The sequence below is a fragment of the Sceloporus occidentalis genome, unplaced genomic scaffold (assembly GCF_023333645.1).
Source record: "Sceloporus occidentalis isolate IW3139 unplaced genomic scaffold, rSceOcc1.0.p SCAF_27, whole genome shotgun sequence".
In the NCBI taxonomy this organism is placed as follows: Eukaryota; Metazoa; Chordata; class Lepidosauria; order Squamata; family Phrynosomatidae; genus Sceloporus; species Sceloporus occidentalis.
Genome location: NW_028317007.1, coordinates 10,302,396 through 10,317,402, shown reverse-complemented (window position 1 = coordinate 10,317,402; position 15,007 = coordinate 10,302,396). Strand labels below are relative to the sequence as shown.

At 37.3% G+C, this 15,007-nt stretch overlaps 1 protein-coding gene across 4 annotated transcripts in view; it reads left to right on the top strand.

Moving 5' to 3' along the window:
- The window catches only part of LOC149299924 (fibroblast growth factor 14-like), a 278,072-nt gene that overhangs the window by 200,285 nt on the left and 62,780 nt on the right, over positions 1 to 15,007 (top strand). For 3 of the 4 annotated variants that reach the window (XM_089485820.1, XM_089485819.1, XM_089485821.1), the window contains 2 exons: positions 486 to 596; positions 8,234 to 8,337. In XM_089485820.1, the coding sequence (XP_089341946.1) occupies positions 486 to 596; positions 8,234 to 8,337 (215 nt within the window). The remainder of the gene's footprint in view (positions 1 to 485; positions 597 to 8,233; positions 8,338 to 15,007) is intronic. The other variant, XM_089485822.1, reaches the window with a different exon arrangement.

Below are 15,007 nucleotides of genomic sequence, written 5' to 3'. Positions count from 1 at the left end.
TGTCTGAATATGGTGTTTTTTTGTTATTAGAACAGTAATAGGATGTGATTCAAAGTCTATGTATATAGATATTATATATATATATATATTAGGACATAAATTATATATATATATAATTCATGTCCCAATAATATAGTGTATTAATAGATTCATTTTAATGATATCTTTGAATATGAATTTTTCTGATCATACTCATAGTTAGGTCTGGACATGTGTCTAGATTACCCATGACCTAGTCTTGTATTCAGTGGTGGTGACCACACCTCTTCTAATGAAAAGGTTAAGTGTGCAAAGAGGTCATAAAAACTTGTATAGTCAGGTTTCCTGAGAAATCCTCTCTCAGATGCATGTCTTTTTTTGTCTGAAGCGGGTCATCATGGAAAGCCAGGGGATCACACGACATTTTAAATCGCAAACAAGAGAAACACAATTTACCAGTGATGGCAAGGTTTTTAAACTAATGGCACAATATATCTGTCTTGCAGATCCCCAGCTCAAGGGCATAGTGACCAGGTTATATTGCAGGCAAGGATATTACTTGCAAATGCACCCAGATGGAACTCTTGATGGAACCAAGGATGACAGCAGCAATTCTAGTGAGTATTGATAATACCTGCTAAAAGAAGTATGTGAAACTGTTCAAAATGGTCATTGGCTTTCTTTTGTGCAGCCCGGGTGTAAGAAATAACTTCTTAGGGTAATTAAAGATGAAGATGATGTTAAATGCCTTAAAAAGAGATTGTCTTTTTAATGATAAAATGTATTGGATAACCTATTTTGCACTAAAGATAAATAAGTAATAATATTAATGGATCAAAAAGTTATCATCCAGGACATCCTTACTAGTAAAAATTAAACTATGGGGGTCCCGCTGCCTGTTATGAAAATATTATGTTTAAATTGCTTGATAGAAGTGTGTAACCTTTTTTTAATATCAATATCACTGTGGAACTTTACAGCAACATAACAGTACGTTATTGGCATTCAATCTCACTTCTGTCGTTCCTGGAGGTCTTTGGATGGGAATGTCATCAAAACATCTGTCTTCTTGGATATTCCTTTCACCAGTAATTTAAAGCAATATCCCAGGGCTAAAAATGAAAAAAGGGGGGGGGGGATAATTCACACAAAGCTCAAGGCATCTCTAAGTAAAATGTTCTGGCAAATTTTCTTAAAATGAGAATTTTTCCAACCATAATATGAGACAAAAATGGCTGGTAATTATTTGTAAGTTAAAGTAATAATAATGCTTTACATGTCCTCTTTAACCAAAATACCTTTCAGTATTTTTCTGAATCCTCCTTTACGTAGCATATTTGATTTATTTCATGAAAATTTGGGGCATACTATTGTCATATTGGTTTAACCATCATAATAGTCGCACATGCAAAATGTTAGTATTGTTATTATTAATAAAATGAAGTTGGCCAATAGTACTGTTTAAATTATATATTTATTGTATTTATATATACATTAGACATTTTGCAATATCTAAAAAATAATAATTATAATAATATAACAGTATCTAAAAAATATACTAACCACTGCATTGTTTACTAAAGGTTGTGAAAAATCCAGTTATTATCACAATGTTAGAATTACAGGGTATTTTTTAGTACTTTATACTTGCTTCCCGGTTAGGCAAAAATATTTATTAAATTAATTTCTGAGATGCTGAATTTCTCACTGATGCACAGGCATTCTGTTGACTCAAAAGTTAATGCAATCTGTATTATATCATTTGCCACTGGCTAAGCATTACCATTTCAGAACATGGAACCCATGCCAAACACAGAATGTACTCCCTTGAGTGTGACATATGGATATAAATATAGGTTAATTAAGAAATACAATACAATCCCTCTGCCTGCTGCTCTGCCTTGTCCCTATTATTATTCAGCTCCCCCCCTTGGTTGGTTCCATTCTAGATCCATTTAAATAATACACTGAGATCTTAATATCCGGGAGATTATAGTATGCAATAAAATTGGAATATGTGGTTCTTAGTGATATTTGAGTAGATGTCGATGTGTGTGTATATATATATATATATATATATATATATATATATATATATATATTGTGACAGGCCTCCCTTTTCCTTGGGATTTTTTGTCAAGGATCTTGGCTGTAACCACAGTCTTCTAGGGTAAATGAAGTCCAGGACACATCCAGCTCAGCTTCAATGTTTATTTTAAAGAAATAAACAGCAGCCGTTTATAAGTAGCACAGGATAACAGTCTTTGTTTGAGCACTTGCTTAGTAAAAACAGCTCCAAACATTCACAAGTTATCATCAAAAATGGTTTTAAGAGAGAACCCACTCCTCAGTTCATCAGCTCTCCCAGCTGGAATAACACTGGTCTCTCTCTCTGAATCAGGCTCAATCCCTTTAACCTTCTGGCTGCTAATTAATCAGCCACAGGTGAGCTGTTACTTAGTCCACACCTGTGGAGCTCCTGTCCAGAATACAGGCTCTGGACTGGATCAAAACAGCAAGTAGTGCTGTTGGAGCACTGGCCCACCCTGCTCTTCCAGATGCTCCGCCCCAGGGACCCTTACCATGTTTTGCAAACTGCCAGTAGTGCAGTTTGTAAATAAACAACATATTTCCCTGGGACATATTTTAACCCCTTGATGACAATTGCCGGTCCGGGCACGTCACCGAAAATCGTGACGATTATGACAATTGACGTGCCAGGACCGGCACGTCTTTAAACGGGTGAAAAAATCGATCCGTGATCGATTTTTTTCACTCAAACGGTGTTGCTCTAATGCCTCGACATCGAGGCATTGAGCAACACCAAAAAAAACATTCCCGCCCCCCCCCGATCGCTCCTAGGAGCAAATAAAAAAACAGGTTTGAAAGACTGCACGTCTTTCAAACATGGCGGCGCCCGCCGCCGAAAAACGGGTTTAGGAAGCGATCGCGAGTCGCTTCCTTTGCTTAGCTGGTGTTGCTAAGATGCCTCAGTATCGAGGCATCTTTGCAACACCTGTTTAGCAAAGGAAGCGACCCGCGATCGCTTCCTAAATGCTTAACTTACCTTCCCGGTACCGGCGTCTTCAAAACACACGCGGTGTTTCAAGATGGCGGCGCCCATCAAGCCGGGGGCGGAGCCTGCTGTCATCATCGGGGGGGGTGTTGCTGGATGTCATGGACATCCAGTGAATAACACCCCTAGTGGTCAGATCACTCATAAGAGTGATCATGATTTGCTAAATCAAAGGCAATGTTTTCTAAACATTGCCTTTGATCAGTATTGGATCTGCCTCCCTCCTTCACTTGCTTCTAGTGAGGGAGAGAGACAGATCAGTGTGTTTTCAGGTATTCTCAATAATATATATATATATTGATCCAAAGGCTCTTATAAGAGCCACCCATTTAATATTAACCCCTTCATTGCCATTGATCACTGCATAAACAGTGATCTTGCATAGTGGCAATTGTTTTTGGGGTTCTTTTTTTTTACATTTTTTTGTACTTTTTTTTTTTTTTTTGTACTTTTTTTTTAGGGTTTTTTTAATTTTTTTTATTAGAGCCATTAACCCTTTCCTTCCCCACTATTTTTGCTGCAATTGTTGCCATGCAGCGGTATACGGCTGAGGAGGCATGTTCCAAATTTGGCCCTTTTGCCCCCAAACAATCTGACAAACCCATGCATGTGGGGTATCAATGTACTCAGGAGATGTTGCTGAACACATATCGGGGTGTTGTGTGACAGCAACAACATACCAGGAGCTGTAATTTTACACCTGAAGTACAAAGTATGTTTAAAAAACAGCAAAAACAATTACTATCACAAACTTTGACAAGGGTTGGTGGTAGGATTAGTGCATGGAAAGGGTTAAACTATCAGCATCTAAAATACCCTGGGGTGTCTAGTTTTCAAAAATATATGGTTTGGTGGGGTAAATTTAATTTGCTGGCTTCAAAGATGCCCCAAATACCACATGGAGACAGAATTACCAGATTCAGAGAAAAATGGTTTTGAAATAGCAAAACGCTACTTGTACTTATTGCCCCATAACGTGTAGAAGAAAGCAAAAAAACATAAAAACATTGGGTATTTCTAAACTCGGGACAAATAGTAGAATCTATTTAGCAGGTTTTTTCAGTAGTTTTTTATGATGAATAAAAGATTTTTCAAATAAAAGTGAGAAAAGTTTTTTTTTTTTCAATTTTTCGTCATATTTTATTATTTTTATTATAGAAAATTACATCATATATAAAAAATTATGGTGTCTGAAGAAAGCCCTTCTTGTCCTGAAAAAAACAATATATAACTTGTGTGGGTTTAGTAAATGGGTTAAGAGAAAATTACAGCTAAACACAAACACCGCAGAAACGATAAAACAGCCATTGTCACGAAGGGTACAAAAAATAGAATCAGCCTTTGTCACGAAGGGGTTAAAGTAGGCTACTATTGACCAAGGCTGGTCTAATATATCTGCCATCTATCACTATACCACACCTTTTGTCACAATATATATATATATAATAATGTAGTGCTGGCCGGTCAATGTGAGACCTCATTCCTATAATGGTCATCAGACCTGGAGGCTTTCTTGGAGACAGAACAATAGCTGGAGGTCTAAGTGTTAATGTGTCTATTCCACTTTCTTTTCCTTGGTACAATTCACATTCTTGAAGTTCTTCAGGGTTTGTTCTCCTTTATGTTTATGACTTTTGGCCAGTCTTCTCATCCCCCACTGTGTCTATTAGCAGGATTTGTTTCTATTGGTCTTATTGGCCTGTTCCATTTTGCCCAAACTTGCTTAGTCCTTCTGGATAAGGGTGCTGAAAAGAAAAACCAATCCTGAGGTATTGGAATGCACATCACAACAATTGTACAACAAACTACTTCTGATGAACATGCTCAAAAAGAATGGCTGTGATTTAGCAAGCAGTGGCACGTTGGGGACTAATTGATCTTAATTCCTTACCTTGAAAATTGTGAACAACAATGAACTTCTAACAAGTCAATTGGTCACCTTTTTAATAAATATAATCAATAGCATCAAAATAAAGGAGGTAGTTAAATGGAACTAGATTAAGCCCCCACAAGACTCTTGGCATAGTATCACTCCCTGTATTATTTCACTTTACTTGTTCAGTTACTATGATATACTTTTTAATGCTTGCTATGGTCCATGGGAGGGTAATAATTAGTTATGCTCTTGCTTTGATTTGTATTTATTTTTCTTTAGTTAGTAGGCTAATTTGCACTAGAGATTACATGGAATGCACTTAGTTATAAACCAGTTTAATTCTATAGCATAAGTGGAACTGTACCTCTAATCCGCTAGAGGGATATTCTGTTTTATGAAATTCTGTGGAGGAAAGGACTTTATCAGATAAGCATTAGATTGGCATTTACATTGACAATCTGCTCAATGTGGGGAATGTCACTGAAATATGACATGACTTGCCTACAATGGTATCCTCTAAGTCTGCAGGTAAATGAATTTACTGTGAAAATATCAAATAAAGCTCACTTTTCCCCAGTGCTAGAATATATTACTGTATACAACAATGTATCTAGTGCACAAAGAAATAATATTTTCCATTAAACTACCCCCTTAAAAGTCATTGAAATCTATCATGTGCCATAGCGTTTGTAATTTAGTCAACCAAGCAGTTCTGAGTATTTTGCTATCTTTTGCTTAGCATCAACTTACTAGAAATACTTTATTGAAGCTGAACATAAACTATCATATGAGTGGGTAAATATAACTTGGATAATGTACCAGCCATCTGTGCCTTATACCTGGGTACTTCCAAAAATTAGCTCAGCTGGAAACTCTTCATATAGTAATCTTTTAATATGTCCTCACAAAGATTATTATTGGTGTCAGCCAGATGTGTTCCAATAATAGTGCTGATGAATACAAATTATTTTCAAGAAATACTAATATCCAGAATCGACACCCAGATATCATTAAATCCGAGTAGGATACGATGATTCCTGAAAACTCTTTGGGTTTAACGCTGAGTCTCTGGATGAAGTGCTGCTTTCCCAAATCTCTGGATCACTCTCCTCTTTCTCCAAGCAGAGAAATGATATTTGGCCATGCCCCACTTTCTGCCTACTTCCTCTCCTACTCCCTGCCACTAAGGGGCAGGGCTATGGATAGTACTATGTAATACTAGCCCTATCCCATGCATGACTAGCTCCACATTCATGTGTTAGCAGGACCTGTCAGGAAAAACGTGATGAATATGGTACTAAAAAATAGGGGCTGGCTGGGGGGCATGAGTACACAAGGCGATGGGGGCAACAATACACAATAGAGGGAAGGCTGAGGCATGACATAAATCAATATTAAAGGGACTGCTGGCTGGTGGCCACAAGAGCTTGACCACACAATACGATACATGGGGCTGATGTCCAAATATTTCCAGGGCTGCTATTCATTCCCAGTCTGGCACTGTGTATTCGTATCCCCACCCCTCAAGATACCACTTCCCCAGAATAAGAAGATCTCTAAGTAGTCTACTCTAGGAAGCTCTAGACTGTGCACCCATTCACCGTGAGATTGGTGTAAAAGCCTTGAGACTCAGGTTTAAACCCAGTAGGTTCCAAGGAATGCACATGCCCCATAATTTTAAATAAAACCTAAAAAAAAAATGTATGTAAAGACAAATAACATTGTAACCATACTTTTAAATCTGAAACGGAAAAAAACACAAGTGAGTGTCATCACAATAATTACATCCCATGCACAATCCATAAAACACTCAGTCTGCCCATTTTTCCTGATGTAAGGACAATCTTTGGTCCTGTCCTATAGTCAGGATAACTTTATGACTATACCATATACGTTTAAATTCCCTCACTGTATTAGCCTCCACTGGGACACTGTTCCATTTATCTACTATTCTTTCAGTAAAATAGAACTTCCTTACATTACATCTAAGCCTCTGACTCTCTAGTTTTAGACTATGACCTTTAGTTCTTCTAACATTGCACCACCTTTAATATAAGCTTCCCTCCTTCTAAGTATATAAATGTTACATCTCCCCCTTCTCTTCTCCAAGCTATACATATAAAGATCCCTTAGTCTTTTCTATTTCCAACACTTTAGTGCATTGTCTGCTTACCTTTAAGTCATCAGAAATAATTACTCACAAAGTAATCTGTTGTCACTGACAGAACGGTGTCCCCCATGTTATATTCTGCTTTGGGATTTTTATGTCCCAGGTGCATAATTTTACCTTATCAACATTCAACTGCAGCTGTCACACTCTTAACCATTTCTTCTAATTTACTTAAATCCCTTGTCATTTGACTTGTTCCACCTGTAAGGTCTACCCCTTTGCAGACCTTTGTATCATCTGCAAAAAGACATACCTAACCATTAATGGAATTTAAATAATTAACTACAACCTTCTGTCTCCTGTCACTCAACCATTGTGTTATCCATTCAACTATTTTGACATCCTAAAGTTAAGAAATAAGGATTCATTGCCAAACACTAACTTGTTTTAGCAGAAATCCTAAAGTACAAGGGATTCTGTGTGGATTTATGCAGATCGGTTTAACAATGAACACCTCTTTTTGTCTCTAAATCCACTTTATGCATGGATCCCTTAGAGCTCGTGTCTGTTGTGCTAGACAACTTATAAAACAAAGCCAGAGACAGAGCTGCATAAGCCAGACCACCACTCTTGGACAGCTGTTTTGCCCTTGATGGTACTCATCACCTTTCTTGCCCCCACAATTACATATTTTGAATGTGACATCCAAACCCAAAGACTACAATGTATTTATAACATTTCTATGAGGCACAGTGTCAAACGTGTTTCTCAAATCTAGAAAGGTTATATCAATTGCTCCTTCCTGGTTTATTATTTCAGCTACTACTAGTTAGAAAGTAACCTTTCACATTGAAAACTTACATGTCAACATGAGACTTTTGTTGTTAAAAACCCTTCAGATCGCAACAAAAAATGCTTTTTATAGCAGAAAATTGACAGAATAACAGACTTATCCAAAGTACTAGTGGTCAACAGGAAAACACCAACAGAGTTTGTGATTTAATGGACATTAGTGACTGTATTAAATGGGCCAATTATACTGAAATGTTTGTTACCAAAAACGTCAGTTTTCATATTCAAATATATACAGTGTAGAGAATATATGAGACTTGTTGTTTTTTCTTATCTTTTTACTGTTTAAAGAAAAACCAAAGACACAAAATCATGTAATGTGTTTATTTTCTCTTTACAGCTTTATTCAACCTCATACCAGTGGGTCTCCGTGTTGTTGCAATCCAAGGTGTAAAGACGGGGTTATATATAGCAATGAATGGAGAAGGTTACCTGTACACATCAGTGAGTATTATGTTTCATACTAACAATTGATAGTACACATAAGAAAAGGAGTAATGTCGACATTCAGTGTTTTAACGGTTGAAGTAAGTAATATTATTTTTATTAAGTTACCAGAACAGACACAAAATAAGAACTAAAATTAGTAGAAAAGGTAGAATTAGAAGGAGAGATAGCTACTGATATGAGGTTAGACAGAATCGAGAACAGGTTATTATTATACATTCCAAAACAGGCAGAAAGGGAAGACAACCACTTAAGTGCTAAAAACAGGGATAAAACTTGTTTTAGATGCTTTAGTGAACAAAAAAACTCAAAAGCACTTAAATAGTGAAGTTGGAGCAAAGGAAATGTCCGATAAAGGAAAAAGATATATCAAAATGAAGCAGTGGAAGAATATATTAAACATATCCTGTATGGTCATGTACAGGTGAATACAGTGAGGATATTTAAATACTGGACAGCCTTATGACTTCTTTTTTATAACACAAGGCCAAGGACCCCATAAAGTGTTACACCAGATAAATTGGAAAGACTACATGTACTGATTGATTGTTTTCTGCCATCAAAATCTATGTTTATCCAAGCTTACACAATAGATAAAAGTACATCGCACCTTTGTATTGGACATGGAGACATATTTCACAGAACATAGATTTATGAAGTGTGCTTTTTGTAGAAGTAACCTCTACAATTGACAATATAACTCTTGTAGTGGCCTGAAGTGAAATGTAATATCTGTTCTCGATATATGACAAGCTCTCAGAAGTTTAGTTCTGGGAAACTGATGATCAATGTCAACAGGAAAAAATGAAAATCTTGTATAAAGAGTCTAGCAAAGACATTTAAACAAGGTGATGCGAATGATTTATGGTTTATGGCTGTTTAAAGAAAATAATCTCACAAGATGGCAATATTTCTTTAAGACAGGCTGCCATTTTTGAAAATAGAAAAAAAGAGATGTTGAGGACAAAGTCAAGAAGAAACCTTTCCTACATAAACATTGTAGACATTTTAGTGCAGACGTTAGGGTTTTTTTTGCAGCTTTCTTTAATTCCTGGATGGCAGCAAATTGTTTAGAACTGTCCAGAATTTGGGGACACTGTCCAAGATTACTCCTTGTAATCTGCAAGCCATTGGTAGTAAACTCTGCCAGGAAAAGATAGCTGACCGTTCTGCAGGCTATGTAAAGAAAATTGGAACTATGGAGGCTTATTTCACTATAGAAAGTGCTATCCACTATAGATCTCCTACATTTTGAAGACATTTTTTTTAATAAGCACCAATTCCCCAGTAATCCATCCTTATCTACAAAGTAGACCCCATCTAACCAAATCCTTCCTTATTGTAATAATTTGGTAACCATCACCCTTTACAGGGCTCCCTAATGTCTTGAAGAGTTCAAAGGGTACTCCTAAAAACAAACTCCTAAAAACAATCTCAAAGCGCTTGACCTCTATAAAAGCAGATTTTTTTTTTTCCAAGTCAGCTATAACTGGCTCTTCATCAGTTTGGTGTATTAGTTACCATGGTGATGTTGGGCCTATTATCACCAGCAAATTGGTAGTAGCTCTTATCCCTCACATACCATATCTGCTCTTTTCACATAGAAACAAGGTCCGCTTTAAAGAAAATCAGAGGATATTATAAGTCAATATGATCCTTCAGTATTTATTAAATAAACATAATGCTACACCTTGATTCTATATTTGCAGAGAGTGTGGCAGGTAAAGCCTTTCTGGTTTTGTGTGACTGTGACATTAGAGACAAAATAGGGGATTTATTAAGGTAGTCATTTCCTTTTAATCTGTAATATGAAAAATTTACAAAAAAAGGGAGTGTACAACCAAAAAAATATAAAAGGCGTACACATTCAGATTCCTGGGCTGCTGCTAGAAAAATAATGACCAATAAATACATAAAACAACGCAAGAATTCAGGGCATATTCAGAGAATACCATTCAAAAAACACCTATTTAAGGCATAAATATTGGGGATTCCATCACACTATATGGGCATATATTGCATAGCCCGCCACTACATAAAAGCACCCCAAGTTTGGCGAGTCCTATCTAATTTTTCATGGCTATATTGCTTAGAAGGAGCTGAATCGGTGAGACTGCTTTGCATTTTAACCCAAATGAGATTCTCAAGCAATTTAAAGCCTTCTCTGGAAAACTATTAATGTGGCTGGGAAGGGGGATGCTCAACCCTAACCTGTAATATGACAAAGTTATGGAAGTGATTGTGGCCATACCAGGGAACTCTCAGGGTTTGACCCTGAGCCTCAGAGCTTTTGCCCTCTCAGGCTCTCAGAATAAAGGGGGGGGATTGTCAGGGTCACATAGTCTGGAGCTGATTCCCAGTTGGTACTTTTGCCCCCAGCATGTTGATATCCCTGCTTGAATGCAGGGTAACTAATTTGGCGAGTCATTACATAGCATCTTCACAGTATGGTATTAAATATTTCAAAGGTCTTGTGGTTACTTCATTTACAAAGTTCCCAGGTGTGATTGTGACATTTCATAGGAGGTAAACTAATTGTTCAAATTTTATTATTGTAAAAAATAAATTAAGAAAAAAAGGACTTTTGGGATGTGTTCTTAAGGAACCCTATTGAAAAAGTAACAACAGCTATGTTAGGGTCAAGCATGTTAAAAAATGATCTTGGAAATGAAGCAGTTTAAGCTGTTATATTTAAACTGACTAGAACTGTAGTTTTTTTATATTTGGTGCCAAGATAACACTTGATTATAGTATTTATAGAATTTGGGAAAATGTCAGTGTCTGCTTATCTGGCTATGAGTTTGTAATATCTGCATTCACCAGCAACTCTCACTGGGCAAAAGCATTTACACTGAGGGGTCTCTCTTGACATTTAAAACGCGTCACAGTGCTGATTGCTACTATTTTTTTTTTATAAGCCCACATAATTGACTTGTCTAGGAAGCACAACTTGTAGCCACAGGGAAAAATACGGAACTGTAGATAACAATGTTCAGAAGCAGAAGGAGGCGATGGTAATCATTATTATTCAGGCAGCTTTCGAATACACCTTGCGATCAAAGTCAAATGAAAAACAAAGCTTTCTTCCCCTAGATTCACTGGCTTTGCATTTTGCGAAATTTGCTGGTCTGGGTGTTGCATTTGTAATTTCTCTACAAAATGCCGTAGGATTATGAACTAAATGTTCATTAGTTAACGGTGTAGCTTAGTAGTGCTGCAAGAATCTAAACACTGTAGTGTTGAGTATTCCATTCAAATCATACAAAAAAAAACTGCATAGAGCGCAGAACACTGTTTTGGGGTCATTTAAAGGTCTTTTAAGGTATTCAGCAATTTGAAAGTAAGCATAAATAATAAATAGATGAAAACACTGTAAAATATTACAGTATTTGCTCGGTAAGGTTTTTTCAGAAAAAAATAATCTAAAAAAAAGGCCATTGTCGTATAATGAAGGTGGTCTTTTGTTCAGACCTCAGAACCGTGGCACCCTCATGCAGCCAACTAATGCAACATGGATTTCCTGGAAGTGCTATCCAGGGGGGAAAAAATGGCCGCCAAACCTCCCAACATCACTTTTTAACCGCCAGTCACATTGCTGGGCGTTTTTTTTATTTTTCTATTTTTACCTGGAAAAACAGACTTTTAAATCATTATTTTTTTCAAATATTTAGGGGAAAAATAAATGTGTTATATATAGGAAAAATATCATTAAAATATTGTAGGTTTTCAAGGGCTAAATAAGGACATTTGAAAACACGAGTTAAAAGAAACAATAAAGCTAGTATCTGTCTACTGAGTGCTGTCTGTGAGATTCAGCTCATTAGTGGTATGACTAATATGTGTAATTAACAACTGATAGAACGGAGAGGACTTATTTGATGATACAATAATTTCCCAAGGACGTTTCAGAGCTTTCCTCCATTTCGGTGACAACTCCTCGTACTTTAAGAAATCTCGCACAGTAATTCCCTGTCTCCTCTACTTTACATTTCTCTTGGTTCACAGCTCTGTGATGCATTTATTGAGTTAAAGGGTTATATTTAGCATTGAAACATCCTGTCTACATGCTACAGAGCAATAACATTCTCGTCTGACATTACTCATTTGCACATTACGGTGAGATCTTCAACATCTGACAGTCACAACATGATTCAGATACACCAACCCTGAGCGGTGATTTTATAGAGACAGATCAGTGATGTAAGGCTTTGATCTTCAGGGCATAGGACAAAACATACTATAACTATATATATATATATATATATATATATATATATATGAAACTTGACTTCTGGCATGGTATACTTTGAAGAAGTAAGTGAAACAGAATAAGGGTTTACATCATATCAATATATAGTACAAGTGTTTCTCGACGGCAGCATGCAGCCACTGACTGCATTTGCATGCGCGGGATAAAGATGGGAGAAGGCGATCTGCTCTCTCGGAATCCTCTCCAATTAATGTTCGGGAAGGTGATGCCCAAAGGTTGTGTGGTAGATCACACTGTATAGGTAGAGGGAGTTCTGGGTATGTATCAGTTCAAATGAGAGTGGTCAATGTGTGAGTATATGTTGGTGTGACTGAGAGTGGTACGTGTCATTTAGCTTGTGCTAACTTGGCTGTCTGTGGTCAGTGTGTTTGAGTCTACATAAGCAAGGCTAAGGGTGGTCAGCGATGGGAATATCTGGATCTGAGTTACCGTATTTGCTCGACAATAAGACGACCCTGATTATAATATGACCCCCCAAATCTGAATATTAATTTAGGAAAAAAAGAAAAATCCTGAATATAAGACGACCTTATAGGAAAAAAGTTTTACCAGTAAATGTTAAATCATCTAAACTATTTTTTTTTAATAAAAGCTATGATTAAGAAAAATATTTTGGTTTTATTTCCTTCTATTTTCCAACCTGCCCCCCCAGTTATGCACATCTGCCCCAGAAATGCCTTATACCCCCTATATGCCACTGTGCCCCATGATATGCCTTTTAACCCTATATGCCACTGTGCCCCATGATATGCCTTTTGACCCCCTATGTGCCACTCTGCCTCCAGAAATGCCTTATACCCCTATATGCCACTCTGGCATTTAGAGGGTTAAAAGGCATATTATGGGGAAGAGTGGCATATACGGAGGTTTAAGGCATTCAGGAGGCAGAGTGGCGTATAGAGGGTTAAAAAGGCATTTCTGCAGGAGGAGTGGAATTAAGGGGCTTAAAAGGCTTTTCACAGAGCAATCTGCCTCCAGAAATGCCTTATGCCCCCCATTTAACACTACCCCGCCCCCCAAACTTACCGGTACTTCTGACTTCCCTGTCATGTAGCCGGGGCAGCGTGTAGATCCCACACACTTCAGCTGCAGCCGGAAAGAGGCGTGGCTAGCAGCGGGGGTTGTCTGCGTCCATCGCGCAGACCTTCCCCGACTGTCAGAGATCAGAGTTCCCCGCACCGGTGCGGCTACGAATCGCGTAGACATCTACACGCTGCCCCAGCTACACACCCGGGACTCAGAAGTACCGGTAAGTGGGGCGGGGGAGACGGGAGGATCCAGGTCCCCTGCAGCTGCGGGGGATCTGGATCTTAGTCGTCTCATAGTCAGACCTATTTGAGGTCTGATTATAAGACGACCCCGATTATAAGACGAGGGGTATTTTTCAGAGCATTTGCTCTGAAAAAAACCTCGTCTTATAATCGAGCAAATACGGTACTTTGTCTTTTGAATGTGTAGAAGTAGGACGTTTTATCAAAGTGTAAGGATTGTGTGTGCTTGTGGGAGTTCCATATAAAATACAATGTGTCCAGGAATGCTGTCCTATGGGTTCACCATTCACCATGTTCACATTTAACTTTTGACACGTGACCTTTGTTTAGAAAACTAACATAATTTTTTGAGGTTTTCTTTTCATTTAGATACAATAGTGAAAAAGGTTAAGCTGCATCTATGCGTAGTTCATAGAATCCCAGAGAATTTCAAAAAAATGTAAAATTTAAGATCCAGATCAATTGTATTAAAATAGTCTGAATGCACTTAGTGACTTTACTGACTCTAATTTCTACACCAGTTAATTACTGGTGGCGGTTCACTTCAATATCCATAATCAGCTACGAGACATTTAGGACCAGGCATCTGCAGGCATTGTTCTGGCCATTTTGTCTGTGCAACGCATTGCTTGATAAATCATTTAAATTAAGTAGTTCTCTCTATGGTTTTCAAAATAATGTACTCTGTAAAATCGTATGATGTATTATTGTTTTTGCTTTAGTATTCTTTACATAGTTCTGCTGTTGAAGTAAAACAGCATGGTGAAATCAATTTTAGTAGAAAGAGAATTTTCAAATTTATTTCCCCTTGTTGAGACCTGCTGAACCTTAAATTGCACCTGTGCAGTCATCTATAAATCATGGATCTCAGAAGTCAAATGGCGATCAGAATGATAGGTAAATTACATCCAAAATAGTTCCCAATCTAATTTTTAGACTTCAAGGCACAGCATGATAAGGTGATTTCCCAAGGTCATACAGATTTACATCTCAAACTGTACGGCAGACAGCCTTCTTAGCTGCAAAATTATGAATAGAACATAAACAAGACAATTTTCATAGAATCCTGAAAGACTCCTGTTGTTTCACAGTGGAGACAAAGATTGTATCAGTACTGCATAGCCTC